Source organism: Ailuropoda melanoleuca, chromosome 10 (assembly GCF_002007445.2).
Source record: "Ailuropoda melanoleuca isolate Jingjing chromosome 10, ASM200744v2, whole genome shotgun sequence".
In the NCBI taxonomy this organism is placed as follows: Eukaryota; Metazoa; Chordata; class Mammalia; order Carnivora; family Ursidae; genus Ailuropoda; species Ailuropoda melanoleuca.
The window spans coordinates 30,199,876-30,225,980 of record NC_048227.1 but is presented as its reverse complement, the minus strand read 5'-3'; the positions used below and the strand labels follow the sequence as shown (position 1 = coordinate 30,225,980).

General features: G+C 51.3%; 1 protein-coding gene across 1 annotated transcript in view; it reads right to left on the bottom strand.

The window, feature by feature from the left end:
• Positions 1 to 479: 479 nt before the first annotated feature.
• TEKT5 (tektin 5) overlaps positions 480 to 26,105 on the bottom strand; it is a 49,987-nt gene continuing 24,361 nt past the window's right edge. The window contains exons 7-9 of the mRNA XM_019803163.2: positions 24,165 to 24,387; positions 3,102 to 3,256; positions 480 to 853 (exon numbers count right to left, since the gene is read on the bottom strand). Of these exons, the coding sequence (XP_019658722.1) occupies positions 640 to 853; positions 3,102 to 3,256; positions 24,165 to 24,387 (592 nt within the window). The 3' untranslated portion in view covers positions 480 to 639. The remainder of the gene's footprint in view (positions 854 to 3,101; positions 3,257 to 24,164; positions 24,388 to 26,105) is intronic.

Here is a 26,105-nt window from a genome sequence, read left to right as displayed (position 1 = left end):
CCTCGACCCTCACCTGCCTCCTCCTGCCCCACCCACAGAACTAATGTCTCCTTTTCCTCCCATAACAATTTCAAAAAGCTGGGATTCAAACCCAGGACTTCTGGCTCCAAATCCTAGCTTTTTGCCCCTGCCCCACACAGCGGACAGCTGCCTCCGCCTGTGACTGACCTCATTTTATAGATGAGGGTGCTCAGGTCAGGAGCCTGTCCAAGGCCACACAGCTCCTAGGCGACAGCTGGGCTCTGGACTCTCAGCTCCGCTGTCCAATCTTTGGATCCCGTGGTCTAAGCTGTGCTCCTAAATGCACAAACAGTTTTCAAAATAAAACAAAAAAATGTGCCCCCTTCTATTCCTGGGGATGCCGAGAACCTCGCAACGCTCCGTCCCCGAGAAACCAGTCTGTCTCCTCCCAGATCTGCCACGAGGCCGGTTCTGCAGCAGGAATGAGCTCCAGGATCTTTGGTTTGGGCACATTTATTTTGGCTCTGAATATATATATATTTATATAATTTGGGGGTTTTTATCGTGATAGGAGGAAAAGGAGAAAGTGACACTTTGTTTTGTTTTTCTGCCTTTCCAATGTTTATGCTGCACACGGAACAGGCGCGGAGCAGGACGCCAGGGGCCGGCGGCAGTGGCTCAGGTGTAGCCCACTAGGCGCGGCGTGCAGGGGAAGGTCTTGCGCATGCTCATGCACTTCTTGTCGATGCAGAGTGTGTTGGCCTTGATGGCCAGCTCGTGCTCCAGCCGGCGCTTGGTCATTACCAGCAGCTGCAGTGTGTCCTGTGTCTCCCGCAGTCTCAGCTTGAGGGTCTGCAAGGTGTCGTCGATGGTGAACACCTCATTCACCAGCCTGTGGCCAGAGCAGAGGAGAAGGCACAGTTCACCGAGCTGGTCAGCACTGACGTACCTACTAGGTGACAGGAGCTGGGCCAGGCACCGGAGATTGCCGGGAGCAGGACAAACAAGGCTCAGGGGGCAGGGAGGACAGAGGGAGAACAGGCAGACGGGGGAGCGGTTGAGGGTGTTCCCACAAAGGAAGAAACAGGATGTTCAGGGAAACAATCTGGTGGTTCCTCGGTAAGTTAAATGTAGACCTACCATACGACCCAGCAATTCCGCTCCCGGGTATATACCCGTGAGAACTGTAAACAGATACTCAAACAAATTCTTGTTACAGCAGGCCTAGCGAATGAACATGCCACATGAGCTGTGTGGATGGCAGCTCCGTGGCAGGGCTATGGTGTAGATCCCACCTCTGGTTCAGGCCCAGGGAACACGCTACTGGAAGGGCTTGAGTAGGATATCAGGGTGGGCTTGCCTGTGGCAGGCCTGTGCTAGGGAGAGGTCACAGAGCAGCCTGGAACCTCTTTGCTCCTTGGGGCTCTAGCCCGGAGCTGTCCAACAGAACTTTCCGCAGCCACAGAAATGTTCCTTGCTGTCCAATATGGTAGCCTCTGACCACCCACTTGAAATGTGATTCGTGGACACAAGGAGCTGAGTCGTCACATTTGTTTCTGTTAATTAATTTAAATGTAAATTTAAATGGGTGTTCATTCTCAGGAATGCACGTGCATGGGAGCTGACCCAAGAGAGAGGGTCAGAGGGGGAGGGGTCACCTATAGAAGAAACAGGAAAGAAGGCCCAGCGGTGGTAAAGGAAGGATGGGGGATGAGGAAGGTAATGCACAGATGGGGCAGGTCAGCTGCTAGAGAGGCAGCCGGCTTGAGTCCTGTTATCTGCTCAGTTCCCAATGCACTCATGCACGCACAAAAGCACACACGCAGATACATACAGACATGCAGATACACATAGACACGTGTGCACACACGTCTGTGTGCACACACGCATGCACTCCACCTGGGACTCCTGAGCCCAACATGTCCCATCCATGCTCCCCATCCCCCCACTTCAACAGCACAGCTGGTGGACAAGGAGGTGGGGAGCTTGTCCTGGAGTAGTAGGTTCTCCAGGACAAACCTGGTCCCCGAAAGCTCTGTTCCGTGTAAGTCCCCTAGGGTGGGTTATCAGAGAGCCCTCGGACCCAGACGGTGCTGGAACCCAACCTGAGCATCTAAGAAGCAGGGACGGGTGCAGGAGGGATGGGAGAGCTTCCCCCAAGCCCTCAACAGGGACCTGGACCACTTCCAGCCCAGCTGGGGTGGGGCCCTGGACCCTGCACCCACTTCCAGGGGTGAAGAGCTTCCAGGCCAGCAGCAGGTAGCCAGGCCTTCAAGTTCAAAGCCTGGGGTCACTTTCCCTGCCCGCTCCCTGCCAACACACACACCCAGCTTTGCCGTTTCCTGAGTGATTATCTGGCAGTAACGAGGCTGTGCAAACATCACTCAGCGTCACCTGGAGCCATCCAGCATTTTCTCTCAGAATACTCTTCCTCCCTCTCTTTACTTCTCCAGCTCTCTTCACACCTCCACACATCTAGCTTAGAATGAGGACAAGCCACTGAGTCGTGGGGCATTTGCTGTGTGGCAACAGGGAGCTGATACAGGGCCCCCAGTATGGCGGGCCCACACAACCAAGGGGCCTGCCCCCGGTCACACAAATTCCCATGTCTGGTGGCCTCTTCCTCCTTTGCCTGGCACTCATCCCATTCCAAACTCCGACCCCATGCTCACAAACCCCTGCTCTGGGGCTGCATGAGCTTTTCACACCCTCCCAGCGAGGGGGCCCTGTGTCAACAGGAGCAGCCCCCCCTTCACAAAGCGGGATGGGCGGGATTAAACTCTTCCAGCATTCACGGAGAACTTTACAAGAGGGAGATGGAGACCAAGGGAGGTGGGAGCTGGAGCCTCTCTTCTGGGCTGGCAGCGGGGCACGGAAGAAACCCTAGGCCACAGGCCATGTCTCTGGCCTGGGAGGCTCCCTCTCCTTAGCTTTCAGGGGAAAGCTGGAGGGCTCCCAGAGCACAAGGTGGGGGAAGCTATTGAGGGGACCCCAGAACTCCAGACCCCCGCTGTGTCATGTCGAGTTGTGGGGCTACATGTCCTGATTGGTGGTGGTGGGAGAGGGGTCCATTTTTCAGAACCAGGTTTCCTGGGAGCTCTGCAGACGCACCCCTCTCCATCCTGGCCTCCCCCACTCACTTGAACTGTGGGATGTCCCTGCACAGCTCCACATTGGGGCGCCGGGTCCGGCACTCCAGCCTCGTCTGTGCCACCTTCAGTGGGCACTCCTTGGCCATGATGGACCTTTCCAGAAGCATGATGGTATTCTCTGCCTGGAAGATCTCCTGCAGTGTCTGTGGAGAACATGCAGTGTGTGTCACGGAAGCAGCCGCCTCCGGGCTGGGTGCTTAAATGACTCCTTCCTCAACCTTAAGAGCCCATGGCACAGGGGCTGCTCTCTTCCTAAGGCAACCCTGAGAAAGCAGCTTGAGCACCTCAGGTCACCCAGGACCCTGTGAACATGGGGGAGGGGCAGGTGCCGAGGCTGCTTGTGTTTCCAATCTCCAGCAGCCTCTGGAGTTGGCCAATTAGTGTTCAGTGAGAGGGATGGAGGGAGGGGGAGAAAGGCCTTTAAGATGAACAAAATCATCCAAAACAATCCAAAAAGCTCATCTCTGAATCTACTTTAATCTGAATTAATCTAGGTTGTTCTAGATCTCTTAGTAATCCAAAATTTACCTTTCTAGTAACTAGGTCAGTAAATAAACTAGGAAGGGAGGAAGGGAGGAAAGGAAGAAGGGACGAAGGGAGGAAGGAATGGAAGAAGAGGGGAGAGAGAGAGAGACTCAAAATTTTTTACTTATGTATAGAAATATTTCCCCCAATATAATGCCCTACAATTGATGAAAGTATAGATGCCAGGAAGGGACAGGAGAGAGCCCATGGTGACTGGGAATGTTCTGTATCTCGATTGGCGTGGAGGCCTCCCTAGGTGTAAACACAGGCAGAAAACCTTTATCCAAATTCATCAAGCTGTACAGTTTACTGTAAGAGTGTTATACTTCAATAGAAACTAAAGCTAAAATCAGAAAAAGATCATCACAAGAAAAGACTGGCAAAATGGTGATATTCGTATTGGGTCCGTGGGGGTCTTTTATAGGATTCTCTCCACTTCCATGTGTTTGAAGTTTTCCATAATAAAAAATGAAAGCACGAGAGGACGAATGAAGTCAGCCACACTGGTGCTGTCCATGACCAGAAGGAACCCGATCTTGCACTTGGCCGACCATAGGCACACCAGACTCGAGAGTACGCCACACACATCACCGCACTGTGGCTGACACGTCCACTCCCCTCCCCCCCATCACCGTGAGCAGTTCTAGTTTTCATGGTGCCCCTCTCCTTCCAGAAGCCTCTTTGTGGGTGGGCTATGCTAACACCCCTTCCAGACTTGGCAGGACCCAATGGCGAGGTGACATGTGCTCCCTTCCTGACAAGCCTGGACGTGGTACCCCGCCACCCTGACTTCCAACATCCCTCCTTCTGCGAGCTGTTTGTCCATCTCCCTCACTAGCATGTCCATTCCAAGAAGTCGGGGGCCTTGCTTTGTCCATGCGATATCCCCATTGCCAGGAACAGTGAGGGCTGCCAAATAAAACACAAGACACCCGGTTCAATGTGAATTTCAGACTGACAACAAAGCGCTTTTTAAGCGTTATGTGTCGGCTACTGCACGAGACATATCTACACTAAAAAAATGATATGTTGTTGCTCTGAAATTCAAGTTTAACTGGGCATCCTGCATTTTTATTTGCTAAATCTACCAACTCTACTCAATGGTAGGAATTCAACAAACAGTCATAGAATGAATGAATCAATGAATCAATGAATCAACCAATCAATCAATCACAGTGGGATCTGGAGGTCTACATGTTTACCTAGCTCCCCCAAGGTCCTTATCCCCACTGAGGTTTGGGAATAGTGTGTCCGAAACTTTATATTGTCGGGTCCATCTCAGATTTCCGTATCAGGGAAAACTGCTTACACACGAAAATGCCAGGGCTCCTGAATGGGGTGGGGATTACAAGTATGAGACCCAGCCCCCACTTTCCAGGACATTACATTCATATTTTTTGTCTATTCTTGAGCAAGAAAATATATTCACAAATCATAACAGGTACTGGGATGACTATTTTACCTGGATTGAGCCCATATTCTATGGGCACCAAGAAATTGCTTAAAACACCATTTTTTCCCCAAGGAATTAAAGTCCTGCCTTCCCTATTAGCTTAGAAAAAAAGTCTAGAAAGAGAGCATTTTGCTATTTCAAGGTAACAACAGGATGATGCCCTTTCCCTACTGGGGTTGAGATGGGCAGCAGGGCTCTGGGAAGGGGCAGGGGGGCTGCTCGGCCTCCTTCAAAGCCCATGAGGAAGAAGGCTGGCCCCCTCACCTGGTCCTCACTGAGCCACCCAGGACCAGAGTGACGCCACCGACCACATGTTGGTTAAACATTACCCCATAAGAATGTTCTGTGCTCAGCACACGAGCTTCCATGTAAACACTCCTTTGGGGGGGCCGGGGGTGGCTATCTCTCTTAGAAGCTGTGGGGATTTTCCTTAGAAACGTGCCCTTTTGTGTGTGGGGGGGAGCTGCCACAGATATGCATATTTCAGGAAGCACCACTCCAGCCTGGTACAGAAGAAAACTCAAGCTTTCGGAGATGAACAATGCTTCTTGGCATCACATTGTCCTGTGCAGAAGCCAGCCCCTCCCTCTACCATCCACCCGTCTGTGGCCTGTTGGCGGGATGGGGTAAGGAGGACATCACTGAGGGTTCAGTTGCTGGTGGGACTTGCCAGCCCTGCCCCTGCCATGAAGGCAGCTCCCAGCACGCTCCTCTCCCACCAGTAAGAGCGGCTGCTAAGGGAACCTTGAGAGGCTCCCAGCCAGTGCTCCGAGGCTGTGCTTAGCTTTCTTGCTTTCTCCTATCTGCTCTCTTCATCCCCTGGTCCCCAGCTCAGGGTTGGCAACTGGGGAGCGTGCAACTTGACAGAAGACCTGTCTCTCGAGTCTAGGGATAGTGCTAACACTCATTTAGGGGGTCAATCACTTCTTCCCCCTGCTCACTATTTTACAGTTTTCGTCGATTCCTGCATTGCCTTTCCCAAATGTTCACGGAGCACCTATTAGGTGCAGAGCCCTTCTAGGAATCGGACGCAGCAGTGACCACAACACATGGAAAAAATCCTGTCCTGGTGGAGTTTACATTCTAGCAGTGAGTTCACTCATTCACTGCTCCTTTGTGCAACAAACATTTATTATACGCAACACACATTTCTTAGTAAGCAACGACAAGTGCTTCCTACAACCCCAAGTGCTTTCTTCAGCATCACGGAAGTTCAAGTTGCTGCCACCCTCTCTCGATCAAAAAAAAAAAAAAAACCTTATGGGATGTCTTTAGTGCACAGGACATTGGTGGGGTCCAGGGCCACGCGAGGGGCATTGGATACAAGTTCATCTCTCTGTTCTCAGGGAGCCCACTCGTGAGCACGGCGGAGTGGCCAGGACACAACCCCGAGATGAACAGCAGTTCCAGGAGAAGTGAAATTCATCAATTCTTTTTCAAGCCTGCCAACCGCCTTCAGGAAGGGGGACCAGCCCTGGAGGAATCCAGAGGCTTCTGCGGGCAACAGGTTGTAGCTACATTTTAACAGTTTTGCTCTGCCTTCCGTGTATCCTTCTAGTTACTCTCTAGTTAAGGCGAGGGCTGTTGGTTCTCCATTGACACAAGGGATATAAATACATCTTAAATGAATGTGTTTTTAAGCATTTTTCAGGGACTGGCGTTACACCAAAATATAAGCTAAATACTACCCCAGGTGGCTTGTGGATATGGTAAAATTGGGAAGGTGGCCCTGGGGGTGACTGGATTTGGGAAACCCTGTACTACACTGTCTCCCAGGTGCAGATACAGCCGGTGAGAGAACTGGAGGGGAGCAGGGGAGCTAGGGGAGCAGTCACAGCCAAATGAGGATGCCAAGGGCCAGGGGCCCCTGTGATGTCCCCCACCTCCTGTGTCCTCAGGGCTGGCATCTGGAGGTGTTGGGGGAGGGTGTGTGTGTGTGCTGGGACTGACTGGTGTTTGTTTTTCCAAGTCACCACCTCCTGTCTCCCATTGGTATTTCTTGAGCGGGCCTGTCCGTGGATTTTCCAGAAGGGTAGGGGTTTTCCAGAATTGGGCACTCTACAACTGATCGATGAATCACACCCAAAGCAAATCTGCCCAGGTGATTGTACTCTGCCAAAACTCTTCCCCATAGCCACGTGCCCAGCCACTATCACTCACAGCCAGGGTCCTTTTCATTAGAAGGGAGAAAAAAGCCACATGCACACACATATATACTCATTCTGTCTTGGGGGCAGTCCCTGCCCCCCACCCCAGTCCTGCCAGCCTAGGCAGCTCTAGAAGTCCCATGTGCAATGACACAGTCTCCAAAAGTTTGAGGAATGTGATCTCCAAGGACCGGGAGGCAGAGACAAAGTGGACTGACCAGGGACAGGAGCTGGAGACACAGCAGCCTTGACCTTCGCACTCAGGAGGAAGTTAAGAGTTTGCCTGGTGCCAGCATAGGCTCTAAGGGCCAGCCTTGGCCAACCAAGCTCCAGGCCAGCCTGGTCCCTGGACCCCAAATTCCATAATGTCCCCTGGGAGAAGAGTCCCGACTCTAAGAGGGTGACCCACATATCCCAGTACATCTGCTCCTGGGTAAAACTGCCGTATCCCAAGACTGCTAGAAGCATCCACGTCGAGGATGTTGAGTACGGTGTCACTTGTAATGGGCAGTGAGCTGGCAATGGGTGCCCCTGACCAGGGAGAAGGACAAGTAAAAGACAGCAAATGGGCACTGCAGCGGATTTCGGGGGGCCATTAGGGGCAGAGGATTAGGCGTGGGTAGGACCAAGTCTGGGTCTTTAAAACTATGCAGGGTGAGAAAAGAAGGAAACAGACTGAACTGTATGACACAATCCCTTTTGAGAAAATTAAAAATCCCTGCACCTACCATAGCCACAGATATTTAGTAAGAATACCTCTCGACCAAGAGATCCACGTTCGACAATTAGAACGGTCATCTCTGGGAAAGTTGTCTACGGGAGAAAGAGAGCGAGCGTGAAGTATGGGGATAAAAGAAAGGAAAACAAAAAATAAGCAAAAGGCTTTTTACAAACAGGATGTGCCAAGAAGTGAGAAGTATGATAAACTCCTCTCTCTTCACTGAGGTCAAAAAAGGAAAACGTTCTCACAACCCTACCAGATTTAAGCTTCCTTTAAAATAACTTTAGTTTTTTTAATGGGAGAAAGCCAATTGAAGAATAAAATACCATCTGATAGTAAAGTGTATTGTTTCTTCAAATTGCTGCATGTTAATTTTTTTTTTTTTTTGTAGGCTCCACACCCAGCATGGAGCCCATCACGGGGCTTGAACTCAAGACCCTGAGATCAAGACCTGAGCTGAGATCCAGGGTTGGATGCTCAACTGACTGAGCCACCTAGGCGCCCTGAATTTGGCTGCATGTTAGAATCATCAGATGCCTGGGCCCCTCCCCCAGAGATTTTGTTTTCCTGGGTGTAGGTATCAGGAGGTTTCAGGAGCCCCCCGAGTAATTCAAAAGGGCAGCCACAGTCAGGAACCACGGGTGCACGTGATACAGAGACAGGCAAACACTGAAAGTCTCCAAGGGAAGGAAATGGGTAATGACCACAGTCGGGGATTTGGTGTTGTACATCAAGGCTGGCTGTCTTGGCAGGAAGCCCGAGTAAGGTAAAGGGATTAAGTTCGTCATGCACGTGCATGCACACACACGCACACAGGCACGCGCACACACACAGAATGAGTGTCCCAAACACCTCCACTTCCCTATGCAGTCACCCACCCGCCTACTCCCGGAGATAGCGTATCCCATACATCCTCATCAAACCCACACACTCCCACCACAGGGCCTTTGCACTATCCCCTCTGCCTGGATGCTCCTTCCTCAGACATCCACATGGCTCATTCTCTTACTTCCTTCAGGCTGTGGCTAGAATGCCCAGAAGGCCTTCTCAGACTATTTCCTTTAAAACTGCAACCCCTGAAGTGGCCAGCATACCCAACTGCCCAAACCCCTGCTTTATTTTCTCGATAGTCCTTGTACCAGCTGACATACTATGTGTTTTACTCATTAACGTTGCTCATCTCTCCTAACCAGAAAGTAGGCTCCAAGTGAGGAAGGACTTTTGTTTTGCTCACTCCTGAATCCCCAGTGCTTGTACCAGTCAACGCCTGGAACAGAGTAATAATAATAATAATAACGAATGTCCAACAGCTGAAATAGTGCTTACTGGGTGCCAGGCACTTTGGGGGGGGGCGCTTTCATTGGTGCCCAAAGAACACTTGTCCCCATAATGAACTAATACACACCACGGGGTGTCTGGTTAAAAAGAGGACAGAGGTTGGCACTGGCCTGCCTGAGTGTATCTAAATCCTAGTGCAAGCTGGTTGGCCTTAGCAAGTGTCCTAGGCTCCCTGAGCCTTTTCAGTGAAATGGGAAAACTGCACAGAGTGGAGACTTGGTGACTGGGGGCAGGCCTGGGAGGAGGCCCGGAACGCCGAACTGGGAGACACACATGCCACGTCTTCGGAGCCACATGAAGAGCACGCATGCCACATCCTGCTCTTCCCAGAGCAAGCATGTGCACACGTGTGCGCGTTTCTCCTACAAATACACCCTGGAAGGAGCCACACAAGTCATCGTGCCCCCTCCCCATCTTTCCTAGGACAGGTAGAGTGATCTCTCTCTCTCTTGCTTCTTCTCTCCTCCTCTCTCCTTGGCCCCTGAGCCCCAGAAATACCCCCTTTCCCCGCAGGCCTTAGGGGTGTTAACCTTCTTGCTCTCACAAAGCCCAAGTAGGGGGAAGAGGCTCCCAGGGAAGGGCAGGGCACAGCCCGGTCACCAGAGGCTGGGCGGGTCGCTGCGGGATTGGCCCAGGGGGGTCACCCCATGGGAGGAGCCTCAGCAGCCTTGGCCCAGAAGCTGGAAGCTGGAACAAAGTAGAGAAGGAGGTGGTGGCAGTGGAGGGCTCACCACACCACACTCCGCTCCCCAGGCCCCAGCTCTGGGCTCTGCAAGCTGCTGCTGCAGGCTGCCTGCCAGTCAAGGCTGTGAGACCAGGGGCTGTGGGGGAGTTCTGAGCCTTCCACATGCAGTGCATGGGGGGTGGGGAGTGTCAGGTCACTTTGGGCCACTGAGCCCCTCCGCAGTCACACAGATCTAGGTTCAAATGCCAGCTCCTGCTCTTCTTCACTGTGTGACCTTGAAGGCCACTCAACCTCTCTGTGCCTCATGCAATCAAGTCCTCAACATCCACTGAGCTCCTTCACTGAGTAGCCCCTTTTCATGAGCCAGACACGGTGGGCCACTGGTTCTCATGTGCAAAACCAGCGTAACAATAATGCATCCACAAGTTTGTGTGAGCATTACAGTACGTAATGTGTGTAAAGTGCTTAGGCCAGTGCCTGGCACACACCACGGGACTGTCCTGCATCCCCACTCTATCGCCAACCCCCATCCCACAATGTTCAGGTTGTTAGATTTTTCCTTTGGGATCACTGGTCTTTTTTTTTTTTTTTTTTTTTTTTTTTTTTTTTACTGTAAGACAATAGGACACTGAGATTCATTTGACAGGATCTGTCTTCGCAGGCATCGTAAATTCCCTCAGACCTCCAGGCCAGGGCTCAGACTTAACCTCCATTAACCCACTTATTTGGATATTAGGGGTCAAGGCAGCCTGTGCAGGAGGGGAGGAATGTCCTCTTTCCCAGCCTCTGGAATGTGGCTCAGAGAGGGAGCCAGCCCCTGGCAGACGGCAGCCCACATCCTCCCAGCACCCCCCAACCAAACTTCTTTTTGTTAACCAACCCCCCCCCCAGATAGATGCCCAGCCACAGGGGCCTCCACACGGGGTGTCTTGGAGGTAGGAGCCCTGGCAGGAAGTCAGGAGACCAGGTTCCCATCCAAACCCTAACACAAACCAGCTGTGTAACCCACACCCCCACTCAGAGCCGTGGGCCGCACAGGCAATTTCCTTACCCAGCACATGGGGACCAAGGGCCGTGCTCCCTTGCTGGCTAGGGTCCTCTCGGTCTCCCAGATCAGGCGGTGTGCTCTACACCCCAAACCCTCATCAGTCTCTCTGTGCACCTGGAGCCACTTCCCTGGGACCCAGCCTGAGACCTGTTAGCCGCAGTGATGGCTCTGGTGTGCGTGTTTTTGTGTTTAAGTCTTCAAGTCAACCCCCTCCAGATGTCAGGGAGTCCTGGTACGTGGCCTTCGGGAGCATCTTGAAGATGTTCCAGACAGTGGACAGATTTCTCTGTAAAGGTCTATGTGGTAGATATTTCAGGCTTTCTGAACCATCTGGTCGCTGTCACAACTACTCGGGCACTGGTAGCGCAGAAGTAGCCACAGATAACATGTAATGCACAGAGGTGGGGGAGGGATCCTGGGTTTCAATAAAACTTTATGTACAAAAACAGGCCGAGTGGGGGCAGGGTTGGCCCTGGGGCCGGAAGTTGGAGACCCCTGCTGTAGCCCAACACAGTCAAGTCCTGATTATCCTAAGCAGCCCATGTCATGCAAGGCTGCTGGTCCTCTGAGATTTCCTGAAGTCAGAGAATTGCCCTGCTGCCTTCCTACTCAAAATGCAGTCCGTGGACCGGCATTACTGGACACTGAGCGCTTATTAGAAATGCAGGGTCTCAGGTCCTGCCCCAGACCTATCAAGGGAATCTGTGGTTTAACAAAACCCTGAGGTAATCACATGCACATTAAAGTTTAAGGTAGAAGGACAGGCTTGGATCTATAGTTTGAGGCAGATTTCTCTGGCTGCCATTTGGAGGGCAGACAGAGGAAACAAAGGTGGGAAGCAGGAGGGCAATGAGCAATAAAGAGGCAAGAGGACCCACACCAAGGCGGGATGGAGAGACATGGGATGAACAAGGTCACAGCGGTATTCGAAAGGCAAAATGGGGTGCACTGGTAACAGATGGGAGCGTACCAAGTGGGGAGAGGCAATGTTTCGCACACCTCAGCCTGCCCAGCCCCTCAAATCAGGAGGAACCTCCTAGAAGAGAGAGGTGAAAGCCACCAGCCTGCATTCGAATGCCAACACCAAAGTGTTGAGCATGTGGCCTTAGCAAATCACTGCACCTCTCTGAGCCTCAGTACCCCCATCCATATAATGGAGATATAATGGAGATAACAGTAGGGTGACCACGCGGATTGATGTAGGCACCCCATGTTTAGCACTATGGCTGGCACGCAGCAAGCACGCTCTAGATCTGGGTTTCTCAACCAGAGCACTTTCCGTCTGTTCATCTGTCCATCCATGTATCCATCCATCTACCTATTTACTACCTTTTCCTTTTCCTTTTTTTTTTTTTTTGCCAAGCCTTAATGCCAGGAAACCAGGGCTTCTCAGCCTTGGCACTCCTGACATCAGGAGCTGGGTTATTGTCTGTGGCAGGGGCGGCCCTGTGCACTGTGGAATGCTAGCAGCGTCCTGTGTCACTCGCTAAATGCCAGCACTGCCACCTCCCCTGCCAAGTCATAATAACAAAAACATCCCCATTGTCAGATGTCCCCTTGGGGTGCAAAAGTGTCCCAAGGAAGGGTCATCCATCTAAATGTTACCTGTTTTTATTTTTTTAAGATATATGTATTTGAGAGACAGAGAGAGAGGGAGGGAGAGAGAACACACTGCGTGTGAGCAGGGGGAGGAGCAGAGGGACTGAATCCTCAAGCAGACTCCCTGCTGAGCGCAGAGCCTCCTGTGACCATGGCCTGAGCCAAAATCGAGTCGGTCTCTTAATCAACTGAGGCACCCAGGCATCCCTAAATGTTGCCTGTTATTATTAACCATTGCCATTATTAGTAGTCTTATGCTGTCCCCAGGGGAGTGGGGGGATGTTCACATTAACTCCAACCAGGAACTCTGCAGCAAGACACCTGGACGCAAATCCTGGCCCTGCCATCTACTAGCTGGAGTGGGGCAGGCTTTAGGCAAGTCACTCGACCTTGGTTTCCTCATCTGTAAAATGGGGCTAAAAAGGATTCCTTCTTTATAAGGCTGCAGGAGAGAAAGAGGACTTAACACAAGAAAACCACGGAGATCCCTCTGCTCACAGTAAGCTTAGTCTTTAGGGTGAAATCTTTTCTTTCTCCTTCTGTTTGCAGCCTGATGGCTGACCACTCAGACTGTGATCAGCCACCCTCAGCCCTCGTAGGGGAGCAGCTGAGGGCAAACCCCAAGCACCCACCCCAGCCCCGTGTGTGGGGAAAGGGTGAGGTCCATGCTGGAAATGGGCTCTGGCCGTGTGTGAGGTGTGAAAGACAATTGCCAGGTCTGCCTCGGCCGAAACCAACCTCGCAGCTCAGCGGAAAACTGCGCTGATATTCCTGGCTGGAACAGAAATCCACCCAGAGGCTTTGAAAGGGGGGATGGGTCTGGCGGGGTTGTTTGCCATGTAAAACTATCTGCCTGCGTCTTGTGACAGCAGAAAAAGCGTCTAAGGCCAGGAAAGGATTTTTGATGTGGAGGGAAAAATGGATTTAGCAGTTCCAGCCGACCTTAGGCTTGCGGCTGCTTTGTGCAACCTCGCGAATTCATTGTTTTCCAAACTGCGTGAAGCCAAGGAGGTGCCCGGCTCAAGGGCAGCTTTCCCAGCTCAGGGAGGGAGAGGCGGATTGGAATCCTTTTGCTGGTCAAATGGTGGAAGGTTTTCAAGTGCAGCCAAGCCCAGAAGCAAGGAGAGAAAGGACAGGAGTGCTCCAGAGTGACCTCACTAGAAATTCAGGTCCTGAGATCCCCAGAGCATGGTGTCCCGAACGTGGCACCTTGACACTTGGAGACACATCTTCTTTGTTCTGGGGGCTGTTCTGTGCCTTGTGGAGTGTTTAGCAGTAGCCTGGGTTTCTACCCACTATCTGTTAGTAGCTCACCGCCCTCCCAGTTGTGACGACCTAAACGTCTCCAGACATTGGCAAATGCCACCAGGGAGGAAATTCACCCCAGGTGAGGAGGAGGACAGGTGTTGACTAAGGCCGGCTCCTAGTCACTGCCGTCCAGAGGTGGCCAGCTGCCTTCAGACAGTGCCAAGCCAAGGCAAGCACCAGCTGCAGAGGCCATCTGAGGTCGGGGGTCCTGCAAATCCTGGAGGGGATTAGAAACTGGCAGAGGCTCCCTGCTAGAGGGGACACTTGTGTGAGTGTGAAAATCCATGGGAATCCACTAGCTCAGGTCTTCAAGTGTCTCCTTAACATGTATCACAATTTTTAATTGTGTTTATTTTTGAAAACTAGTCTCTCCCATTAGAACATAAGCCCCCTTGAGGGCAGAGATCTTGTCTCTTTCATGTTGGATCCTCAGATGTGCTAAGTGAGTATCTGCTTCAGGGAGGGAGGGAAGTAAATATTTGTTGCATGTCTACACCTGGGAGACACACCTAGAGGAACTTGTTAAAACACAGATGGATGGGCCTCAGAGTTTCTGATTCAGAAGGGCTGGAATGGAGCCCAGGAATTTGCATTTCAAACATGGTACTGGGTGATGCTGATGCTGTTGGTCCAAGGACCACACTCTGAGAAACACTATACTCCAAACCTCTTGGATCAGGGAGTTTAAAAGGTTGGATAACCAAGCCACACCCCAACCAATTAAATCAGAATCCCTAGAGGCCAGACCCAAGCATCTGGGTGATCCCAGCGTGCAGCCAAGCTCGAGAACCGCTCACCTGTACCTTCCCCTCTGATCTCACAGCTGGCAGGATTACTCCTGCCTTATACATTAAGACTTGGAGATTCAGAGGAGTTACTTAATTTCCCGAGATCTCTCAGCTCTACCAACGTTCATCCCTGGTCTTCTGACTCCAGGCGCCCTGTTCTTTCTGCCACTTTGCTTGCGCCTCCCTCCAGATCAGACATGAGACCAGGCTATTTACCATCTTTCCAGCTGATATTCATGGAGCGCCAGCACAGTGGCCAACACAGCTATTGTTATTCTCACAAATATCTGCCAACCATTACTGCCCCCATTCTGCAGAAGGGGAAAACTAAGGCACACAGGTGAAGCCAGGGGGCCTTGTCCACTTAGCCAGGAAGTGCTAGGGCCAGAATTGAACGCTGCTATCTGCCCTGCACCATGGGGCTCACACGTGGGGGAAGCATAATGTGGAGAGGCTGGAGGAAGCTGGGCCAGGACAAGGTGAGCAGATGCAATGGAGTGTACATGAAGCCGGGTAGCAGGTCCCGAGTGGGCAAACAGCCAAGGACCCATAAGCAGACGAGCCACTACCTGGAATAAATTGGAAACCGCTGGGACCCAAGTGAGACCAAGGCAACTCTCCGCCTCCACCAGACAGCATCTTATAGTCTTCCTGTCCCAGCTGCAACCAATCCCGGTGATTGCCCCACCCTCAGCTTCCAGTTCAAGCATATGATTGGCTGACACCAGCTGAAGAAGCATATGATTGGCTGACACCAGCTGAAGCTCGTGGATGGGAGGAGGGAAGGAAGAGCTTCCCGGAGTATTGGTGGTGGCCGCAAAGAGAGCCCGAGACAGCCTCACTTATACTGCCCACCGCCAGCTGGGCCTTTCTGGTTCTCTCCCCTTCCCTCCCCCCTCTCCTGTCTGGTCCCTCCAACTTCCTGCCTTTGTTGGCTACCTTCCCAGCTCTGGACCTTGGCTTGCTCTTCCTGATTCCATCAGTTTCTCTCCCATTTGTTCAGTGTCACTGCAGACAGATAATTGGTGACACAGTCCGACCCCTCCATCACCCTGCCCTAAGAACTGCCCGCACCTGAGCTCTCGTGGGCCCCTCCTGCTGGGTGTCCTCAGGCACACGTGGCCCAGGTACAGCAAGAAGACTTATGCCCACGTGAAAACAGGTGAGTCTTTGATTCCTCTTGGCGCAAAGGTGTCAGGCAGAGACCTATTACATGACGCCCTGCGGTTTTCCTGAGTTATCCTGCCATACCCACCTACCATCTGTACAGTGATTTCATATTTTTCTTCAAATCGACTCCCTTTTCAGCCTCTGACAAATGTATTTGAAATGGGATCTGTTTTACTGCCACAAATGGAAAACCAATCTCCCTCGCCATTAATAGAAGGTACCAGAACAAGAGAGAAAATGGGGAAGAGAGGGTAAGTCTAAGTTCTTTTGTCTTTAGGGGTTCAAAGCCTGCCAGAGACTTGATGCCTCGCTGTCAGATAGATGTTAAAGGCAAAGTAGCATCACTTTCCAGTCCTCGTGCTATGGGAAAGCCTGATGGCGAGCACCTGGAAGGGGAATTTTCTCACAAAGCTGCAACAGTGTTGAAGGCCTGGCCCCTGCCCCTCCTCACCAGACCGCCCTCAGCCACAGGGGCAGGCGGGCGGGCTCCACTTCCCCTGGGTTGGGCCAGTTTTAGAAAGAGCCGTCAGTAGCTTGGCTGCGGGTACCGGTGCTGGACAGGATCCGGCTGCTTGCAAAGCACAAAAGTATTTCCCACTCCACAATGGGTTCCAGACCTCCTTGGACAAACAGAGGGGCTGGCAGTAGGAGCTGGGGCACTCAGATCGCAGGCTTTGGGCCCTCACCCCTCAGACACTGTGACTTCCTGCCCTGGCACCGCCTCCCAGGGAAGGGTGTTCTGCTGGTGTTAATGACCACTTGGAAAGCAAAACCCCAAAGACACCTCAGAGCGAAAGCAAAGGCTTTCAAGGTTAAAACTCATAGTCCCTCTGTGTTCTGTTAAACTCTTCCCATGCCTGACTGCTTTATACATCTGCTTTCCTGCATTTCCTCCCATGTGTGGAGCAAAACGTGCCAATGCATGAGCCTACTGGAATCCAGGCGAGTAATGCAAATGAGTGCAGTGGCCTATGACAGGGGTGGTGGTGACACCAAGGCAAACTGGAGGGCCCGGGCCCTATGCAAAGAAATGCAGTGCCCACTCAGCTCCTGCCTGTTGTTCCCCTGTAGAAACCTGAGCTCAGAGTTGCTAGAGCTACCCATTTCTCTAGAGATTCTGGAAATCTGAACTTTTATGTGAAATCTCTGTTTTTTGCCAAAATGTTAAAAAAAAAAAAAAACCTCTATGAGAGCGCATACAAATGTATGGACATGAATGTCCATAGCAGCTTCGAAGATGACAGCCCAAACCGGAAACAACCCTCATGTCCTTCAACAGGTGAATGGATGAGCAAATTCAGGTACGTGGATACAATACGTACCAGGGGTGTATACGTACAATATAATATCCACACAACACACACTGCTCAACAATAAGGAGTAAACCAGGACTCTCAATTATGCTGAGTGAAAGAAGCCAAATGAAAAAAAAAGTGCATATGGTATGTTTCCCTTTATAAAATAGTCGAGAAAATGCAAACTCATCTATAGGGACAGAAAGCAGTTTGGTTGTTGTGGGGGGTGAGGGTGGGGTGGAGAAAGAGATGAGAAAATGGCACAAGGAAACCTTTTATATGTTCACTACCTTGATTGAGGTGGTGGCCTCATGGCATTTATTTGTCACAACTTCTCAGATTGTACACTAAAAAACATGCACCTAAGGGGGGGCCAAAGGGGCCAAAGAATAGGTGGGCCAAGTCCAGCCCACGGACTCCTAGTGTTTGTGCTCGGATTTAAACCACCCAGCCAACATTTACGTCATGCCCAGTGCACCATGCATTTCGTGAGGCGCTGGGTTTGCAAAGGTGAGGGGCTGGCTGAGTTCTCCAGTCAGCAGTGGTGCAAACAGGCCCAGTCAAGGAGAGGATGGTGACCCACGGACACTGGCAGGTGCTACCCACAGAGGGCCTGTCACCTGCACTCGTAGGCCAAACTCTCAAGGATTTCTGAGGAATCTAAAGCAGTTGCACTTTTGTTCTCTGTAAATCAAATGCCCTCTTAACTAACTGCCAGCTAATCCGTGGATACCATCAAAAGCAAACAGGGTAGCAGGGAGGCCATAGCGGTAATCCAGGCAAGAGATGGTGGAGGCCCAGCCAGGGTGGAGGTGGAAGGGGCAGTGAGGTGCAGTGAGATTCTGAAAATAGAACCAACCGGATTTGCTGATGGAGCAGACATGGGGTGGGAGGGGAAGAGAGGCATCCAAGTGGGCCCCAAGGTTTGGGACTGAGCACCTGGAAGTCAGAGCCCCTGGAAGCCTCTGGAAGCATCTGGAAGCCAGAGCCACAGAAGGAAACGATGCAGCAGGAGGCGTCCTCAGGGGAAAGCTGGCTCCTGTTTGCTGCAAGGAGGCCCACACCACATTCAAGGAGAGAGCTGTTGAGAGGAAGTCAAGAATCCGACTTATCTCTTTGGACAACCCGACCGTGGCTATGCTTCTGGCTTATCCTGACCCCCCAGCTCCTAGCGTCCTCGTTTGCTCCAACTACATTCACATCCAAGATGGGAAAATATGATTTTGACTCCAGGGCTCGCATGACCGAGGGGTGGCAGAAACCCCAGAGGGACATCTGCCTCTGCACAAGTGAGGCGATCTGGGTAACAGGGTAAGATCCATCAAAGAGGGGATGACTGGGCTCAGCTCGGAAGCTTGGAAACAAAATGCAATGAGGGCAGATGAGATTCAACTGGATGCCTGAGGTTTGCCTTTTGGAAGGATTTGGTTCCCTCAATACTCTGAGTCTGGAAGAGGGGAGGAGAGAGGGAGGGAGAGAGGAGAAGGGAAGGAGACAGCTGCTCACCCAGATGTCTGTCAAAGCCAACTTCGCCCTAAAAGCGACACTCCAACACTCACACTCCCACACTCTGGCTACATCCTCCTGGTGGTGTTGCGTGCCCCCCCACCCCGCCACTGGTTCAAAACGCAGACCCTCAGGTCCAGCAGACCTGCTCAGCCAGAACAGCTTTTCAGTGCCATACCCAGGTACTATTTGCAGTGACTACACACGCAGTACTATCTGACACACACGGGTCTACACTGCTGTTTCCCAAGAGTCAGGCTGCCACCAACCACCCTAACGGTGTCCACCATACCCCCCTCACACCACTCATCCTATATGAACAATCTTTTCTGTAAATCAACTGGTAAAAAAAAAAAACAAAAAACCCTCGGGGCGCCTGGGTGGCACAGCGGTTAAGCATCTGCCTTCAGCTCAGGGCATGATCCTGGTGTTCTGGGATCGAGCCCCACATCAGGCTCTTCTGCTATGAGCCTGCTTCTTCCTCTCCCACTCCCCCTGCTTGTGTTCCCTCTCTCGCTGGCTGTCTCTATCTCTGTCGAATAAATAAATAAAATCTTTAAAAAAAAAACCCTCAAAAGCATTTATTCGAAAATAAAACACTGTATCACTCTGATCAGTGGAAAATCTGATCATTCGCCTTAAGTGCAAATAACCATAAAAATGCATGAAATGAGATGCACGTAAAACCACATTATTTAAACTCTGGCTAGATGCTGCCATCTGTCCCAGGTTCTTAGCCCAAGGCCGGCGCTCTGTTTAAAAGAGGCGGAGAGGGGCGCCTGGGTAGCGCAGTTGTTGGGCATCTGCCTTTGGCTCAGGGCGTGATACCGGCGTTCTGGGATCAAGCCCCGTATTGGGCTCCTCTGCTGCGACTGCTTCTTCCTCTCCCACTCCCCCTGCTTGTGTTCCCTTTCTAGCTGGCTGTCTCTCTATCAAGTAAATAAATAAAATCTTTAAAATAAAATAAAAGAGGAGGAGAAGGCATTCTAGCATGTGATCAGGACTTCCCCTTGAGAACATTTCAAGGACTGAAACAGGATTGAAGGAAGAACCACTTTGTTACTTGAGCTACACCCACTGTCACTTGCCTTGACCAGGGCCTGGCTCCCACATTGCAGGATAAGCACTGCTCTATAGCGGTGTCCCCATACCTCCCCCCTTGCACCTTTCCCCCACATTAAGAGTCCATCCCCTGCAAGGCATATTCAACTGGGTCGCTGGATACAGGTGGGGACTTATGCTGATCTGGAGTCCCAGGGAGGGCCGGGCAACTCTCAGGAGGCATTGGTTCTCAAGGCAGCAGTCTGCTCCCAGGTCATCAACTGCTTCAGCCCAGAGAAGTCACCAGCCTCTCTTCTAGCCGAGGTCAATATGCCTGGGGCACACACCAGGCCCCAGAGTGCAAGGATGAATTGCATGGATGAGGTCTAGGCCAAGTTACAAGGTTTGGGGTGTGGCTTTGGGGATGGAACCCTAGGATCACAGTGAACAGCTAAGGCTGTCTATGCACCTCCAAACCCCTGCTGGATTCAAAGTCTGCATGGGGAACTACATAGACCTGGCCTTTTGAAGTGGATTCTACCTTGCAGCACAGGTGAGGATGGGGGCCTAGAATTCTCCAGAAATGCTCCTTGCCAAGGGGAAGCAGGCTGAGCTCAACAATTAACAGTTAAAATTTTAAAGGGAGCGTTTCTAATCCTCCAGCTGAAACAAACCCTTGAAAGGTGAAATGGTTGCTAGGTATTTATTTTCGTTCCATCAACTCCTTTTATTGCCTTAGAAAAACACAATGTGGGATCATCACCAACCAGAAGACAAGTCCTTACTCAGGGAGTACTGTCAATGGTGTCGGGCTGGGGTTTGGTGTGTTTCACATGCGCGCTGGCTTATTTGCAAAGCAGCTGGTCATTAGATAACGAATATTAATAAAAATCCACACGGTTGCAAAAATTCATCAGCGTGGATGAGACTGTTAGTAATAATTCCCAACTTCCCTGGAGAAATTTAGGAAAAAGACTTTGCACCCCACTGCCACCCAAAATATCCTTTTTCTCCCCATTGATAATGACATGAATGCTTAGAGTTACCTTTCATTGAATGTTTACCATGCGCCAAGCACTGCGCTCCGGGTGCCACAGAAATCTACGCACTGATCAACTCTAAATAACGTCATCAAGTAGGAGTTCTCGTTCCCTGTTCCACAGATGAGAAACCAGCCGCTGAGACCCAACAAAGAAGCTTCCCGAGTCACCTCCAGGCCTCAGACTTCATGCCACGAAATGTAACAAGGCACTGTGCTTGACCCACAATATGAAATGCCCCATCAAAAGAAAATGATCTTGCTTTGGGGCGCCTGGGTGGCTCAGCTGGTTAAGCATCTGACCGCAGCTCAGGTTATGATCTCAGGGTCCTGGGATCAAGACCCACATCAGCTCCATGCTCAGTGGGGAACCTGCTTCTCCCTCTCCCTCTGCCCCTCCCCCTGCTTGTGTGCGGTTGCCCTCTCTCTCTCAAATAAATCAATAAAATCTTTTAAAAAGAGAGAGAGAAAATGCTTGCACAATTAACCAAAAGGCCACCCCAGCATCCCCCTCATCCAGGAGGAAGGAATGCACAGCACACACATCCAATGTGATACTGTCCAGCCTTGCAAAGGACAGACATTCTGACACGATCGGCTACACGGCAGACACACTGCTCACTGAAATCAGCCCGTCGCAAAAGGACAAAGAGTGTATGATTCCACTCGTGTGGAAGTGTGACCCAGAGTGGTCAGTTTCTAAGAGACAGGAAGGAGGGTGGTGGCTGCCAGGGGGCTGGGGAGTGGTTTAATGGGCATGGAGTTAATTAAACACAGGAGTTCTTTTCAGCTTGGGAAGATGGGAAAATGTTCTGGAGACAGACCGGGGTGATGGTTACACAACAGTGTGAAGGTACTTCACACCAGTGAACTATACACTTCATAGTGGTTGCTAGGGACTGAACGTGTGTGTCTCCCAAAATTCATGTCGAAACCTAATCCTCATTGTGACAGTAAAAAGAGGTGGGGTCTTGGAACGGTGATTAGTTTACCAGTAGGCACATGAATGGGATTAGTGCCCTGATAAGAGAGACCTGGGAAAGCTCCCTCCCCACTGTACCGTGTGAGGACACACACAGGGAGAAGACAATGTCTGTAGACCAAGAAACAGGCTGTCCCCGGACACTGAAACTGCCCAGGGCTTGATCCTGATACTTAGACTCACGAGAAATAAATGTCTGTTGTTTATAAGCCACCTAGTCTATGGTATTTGTGTTACGGCAGCTTGATCAGACTAAGACAATGTACATTTTTTGCTATGTTTATTTTACCGCAATAATAGGACATTTTTTTCCCCAGAAGAAGGAAGGAAGGAAGGAAGGAAGAAAGGAAGGAAGGAAGGAAAGAAGGGAAAGAAAAAAAAGGCTTGAAATTAAAAGCATTAACTCATTCATGGATCATTCTTTAAAAAGTGTCAACAGGAAACTCAACATTGTAGAGTTCTCTCATTCATCAGAGATTTAAAGGTGTCTACTACGTGCCAGGTGGTACACAAAGTAGTGGGGCTATATAGATGAATCAGGATCGATGTCCTGGAGAGACGTGGACAAGTAAACCAACTAAATACGTTAAATCATAGCCACCAACACAGTGCTTACTGTGGACAAAGCACTGTGGTTCAGGTGGTTTCCCTACATTGACTCAGATAATCCTTCTGGCAGCCCTGAGGTCAGAACCATCATTATTCCCATTCTACAGATGAGGAAACTTAGGCACAGAGAGGTTAAGGAAACGGCCCAGGGTTTCAGAGATGGTGGAGCCAGGGTTCACACCCAGGTAACCACACTCTATCCATGCTTGTACCCACACTCTATGGGGTGGAAGGAGCAAGGATAAACTACATAAAACTGTATTTGTAGTCAGCAAACTGCAACCTGTGGGCCACATCCGATGCACAGCTGAGTTCTGCAAATAAAGTTTTATTGGAACACAGCCGTGCACATTTATGTACATACTGTCTATGGCTGTCTACATGAGCAGAATGGAGTCGTTGTGACAGAAGCCGAACGGCCTGCAGAGCTGAAAATAGGACCTGGCCCTTTACAGAAAAAAAAGTTTCTCAACACTGTTTTGGGAAGATTAATAGAAAAATGTTCAGTCAAAGAGGGAGGGAAAGTCCATCTGCCAAGTCTGCCTTCTCAAGATATTTCATATCTCTCCCTTCCCTCTCCTGTCTGATGCCACCACTGTGGCAGGGGTGGCCATCCTTCTCACCAGACACCTTCCAGAGCCTCTTAACCACTCTCCTTGTGGCCACTCCTGACCTCTGCAACCCTGTTCCATCCAGGAGGGAAAGAGATCCACCTAAGAATGCGAGTGGATCCCAACGCCTTCTGCTTAAAATCCTTCTAAGGCTCTCTACTGTTCTCAGAATAAAATCCGGACTCCTCACCAGGACCTACCAGGACCTGAGCCTGCCCCGTGCTCCAACCTCAACACACACATGTCCGTTGCACTCACTGGCCGCTCTCGGGAATACTCTTCCCACCATCCCTTGGCTGCCCAACTCCCTAGTGACCTGCTCCTGATGCCACCCCATGTAAGGTCTCTATGAGAAACCCTGATGCATCTCCTTGTTCTTTCCTCTTCCTAGAAACTTCCATTGTCTTGGCCACCTCCATACCTGAGGTTATAGGGTGGTGTATGTGGGGGGCTTACACTGCCCCTGTCCAATTTCCATTGAACCTTGCATACAGCTCACCAACTGCACCCCCAAATATATATATATCTTTGTATCTGTAACATTTTGTGAATGCAAATTCAAGGCTAGTCCCCTGCCACCTCCCCATCAGACTATCATCCCTAAGTCCTTGCCCTGTGCACATTTCACAGCCCCCAGCAGAATGTAAGTCCTCTGAGGGCAGGGACCAGGGGATTGTTTGTATGGCCCCTCCTTTCATTCCTAGTGGCTGGCAAGCATCTGGCAGAAAGGACCCCTACCCCCACCCCCAGAGGTGTGAGACAGCATGCTGCATTCACACAGCAGCAGTAGAAAGGGCAGGGAATATGGCAGTAGCAGGAGAGAGTGACAAAATTAGGCAATCATTCACCCCTGATGCTGTGGAAGCCTTTGAAGGTCAAAAGGTTAAATTTCCAAAGATGCCGATGTGGGTGGAGAGCTGCTCGGGCCCTGCTAACAGCCAGGCCAAGCTCCATCGTCACATCCTCAGGGCAGCAGGGAAGGCTCTACCCCAGTTGCTGGAATCCCCCTGGGATATTCATGGTCCCGCCCCTTCCAGGGGGACAGGCTCTTGGATCTGGGATGGTAGGACCGGTTCAGCACCAAGGGCGGGTGGGCAGCTTGGCCAGATGCTGCCGAGACTGTCAGGACGCAGGTGAGGACTCATCCAGGAGGACGGTGGTCCCCGCGCGTGCGCATCTCGCTTACCTTCGCCAGCTGTGTCTGTAGCTTGTTCTTTGCATCTGTCACCTCGGAGATGCGGGCGCTGAAGGCCAGGCTGGTGTGGGTAAACTGCTTCCACATTTGATCCGACAAGTTCTCAAAGAGGTTCTCAGCCTCCTCGCGCAGCCGGATGGAGTTGGCCCGCATGTTCTGCGAGTGCCTGATGTTGTCACTACTGAACTTGGCCCAGGTCTCGGGCACAGAGATCCTGCAGGAGGCACAGGGTTGAACTTAACACAAGACAGGAATCGGGGCAGGGGGACTGCAGGTCTTGGAGAAGCTCCAATCCAGAGTCTCACCCTGAGCACTCTTGATGTCTGGGTCGGGACCATTCTCTGTTGGGCGGGTCACTCTGGGCCTTGTTGGAAGTTTAGCAGTGCCCCTCTGCCCGCTAAATGCCAGCAGTACCGTCCCTCCAGTCATGACAACCAAAAATCATCGCCAAATGTTCCTTGGGAGAAGGAAACAACTGCCCCCCATTGAGAACCACTGAGCTAACCCAACCCCCCCCACCCCATTTTACAGGGCAGGCAACTGCAGCCTAGCGAGCGCTGATCTTCCAAAGGGCACTTGGGGAGTTGTAGGGAGGACAGAGAGATTCCTTCGAAAAGCTCTTTTCCGCCCGAGCCCTCCCTTCTCACCACCACCACCAAAATCACGGAGACAGGCCGCGAAGCAGGCATCGGGGTCAGTGCTCGCTGTAGAGCCCCTTCAATTCAGCGATGAGCATGTGGCCATGCTACTCGCCCCGACTCATTCATTCAACGAATGTTCTCTGAACGCCTACCACATGCCAAGCATTGTTCCAGGCCCTTGGGATAGAGCCAGACACAAGAACATCAACAGCCCCGTCCTCACGGGGCTAAGTTTCCAGCAGAGCTTCGAAGATGGACATCAAAGAAAGAAGATATTTGCACACGGTGTATGTGCTAGGAGGGACTTGAGCCAGGGAAGGACAGGGTGATGGAGTGCAGGCATTACATGCCTGTCAGGGTCCTAAGAGGAAAGAAAAAGGATCAGAGGGTGTTGAGGGGCTCTGGGATTAACAAATGCACAAAACAAAGCTGTCACCACTGAGGGCCAGAGGAGAGGGAGGGAGCCAGAAGCATAAATCCCCAGCCTCCCTCTCCCTCCTGTGCTCTGCCTCCTGCGGGTGCCCCCCTTCTGGCTGAACCCCAGCAGGAACCAGATGGAAAGGCAGTCTGCAGTGGGCAGCCTCCCTGCAGGACTCACATCAGGGCAGCCAGAGAATGGATCTGGGGGGAATGAACCTCAGAGACACAGACTCAATCAGAAAAGGCAGGCAGGGAAAGCTTCTCAGAGGCGGTGATCATAAGGGGTTCGGTTCAGACAACAGAAAGTACTTCTTGGCCGAGTGCGTAACCCCCTGCAACACACAATTGATGTATGGCATGGGGGTCTTCTCTGGGAAGCCTCTGAGAAGGAAGGACACACATTTCCCGGAGCTGGCTTCAGTTCCGGGGTAAACCAGACTGGGTAACTTTTTAAGGTCTCTTCTAGCTGGGAGATCTCCAGTTCTTAAATAAAACATCTTTCTTCTCGGGCAGTAGAAAAAAAAAGGAGACTCAACTTTCTGAAATAGAAGTCTCTTTTCAGACATTTTAAAGCACATTTAGATTGCATGGTGAATAGAAATTTAAAAAAAAACTACATATCACATGTGATTGCCCTGTCTGTCTTTGGCAGGAATTATAAAAATAAAGCAGTAACGGGGGTCTCAGCCTTCTGGAGATGGGAAACGGCACAGTGTCTGATCCAGATCTTTCAGCCAACAAACACTCAAGGCTCAGAGAGGTGAAGCGTCTTGTCCAAGGTCACACAGCTATCCACCATCAATCCAGGAGAGGGGAGGCACCAGGGACAGCAGAGAGAGACTGCACACTGACTCGGAGTGTGTCTCCTGCT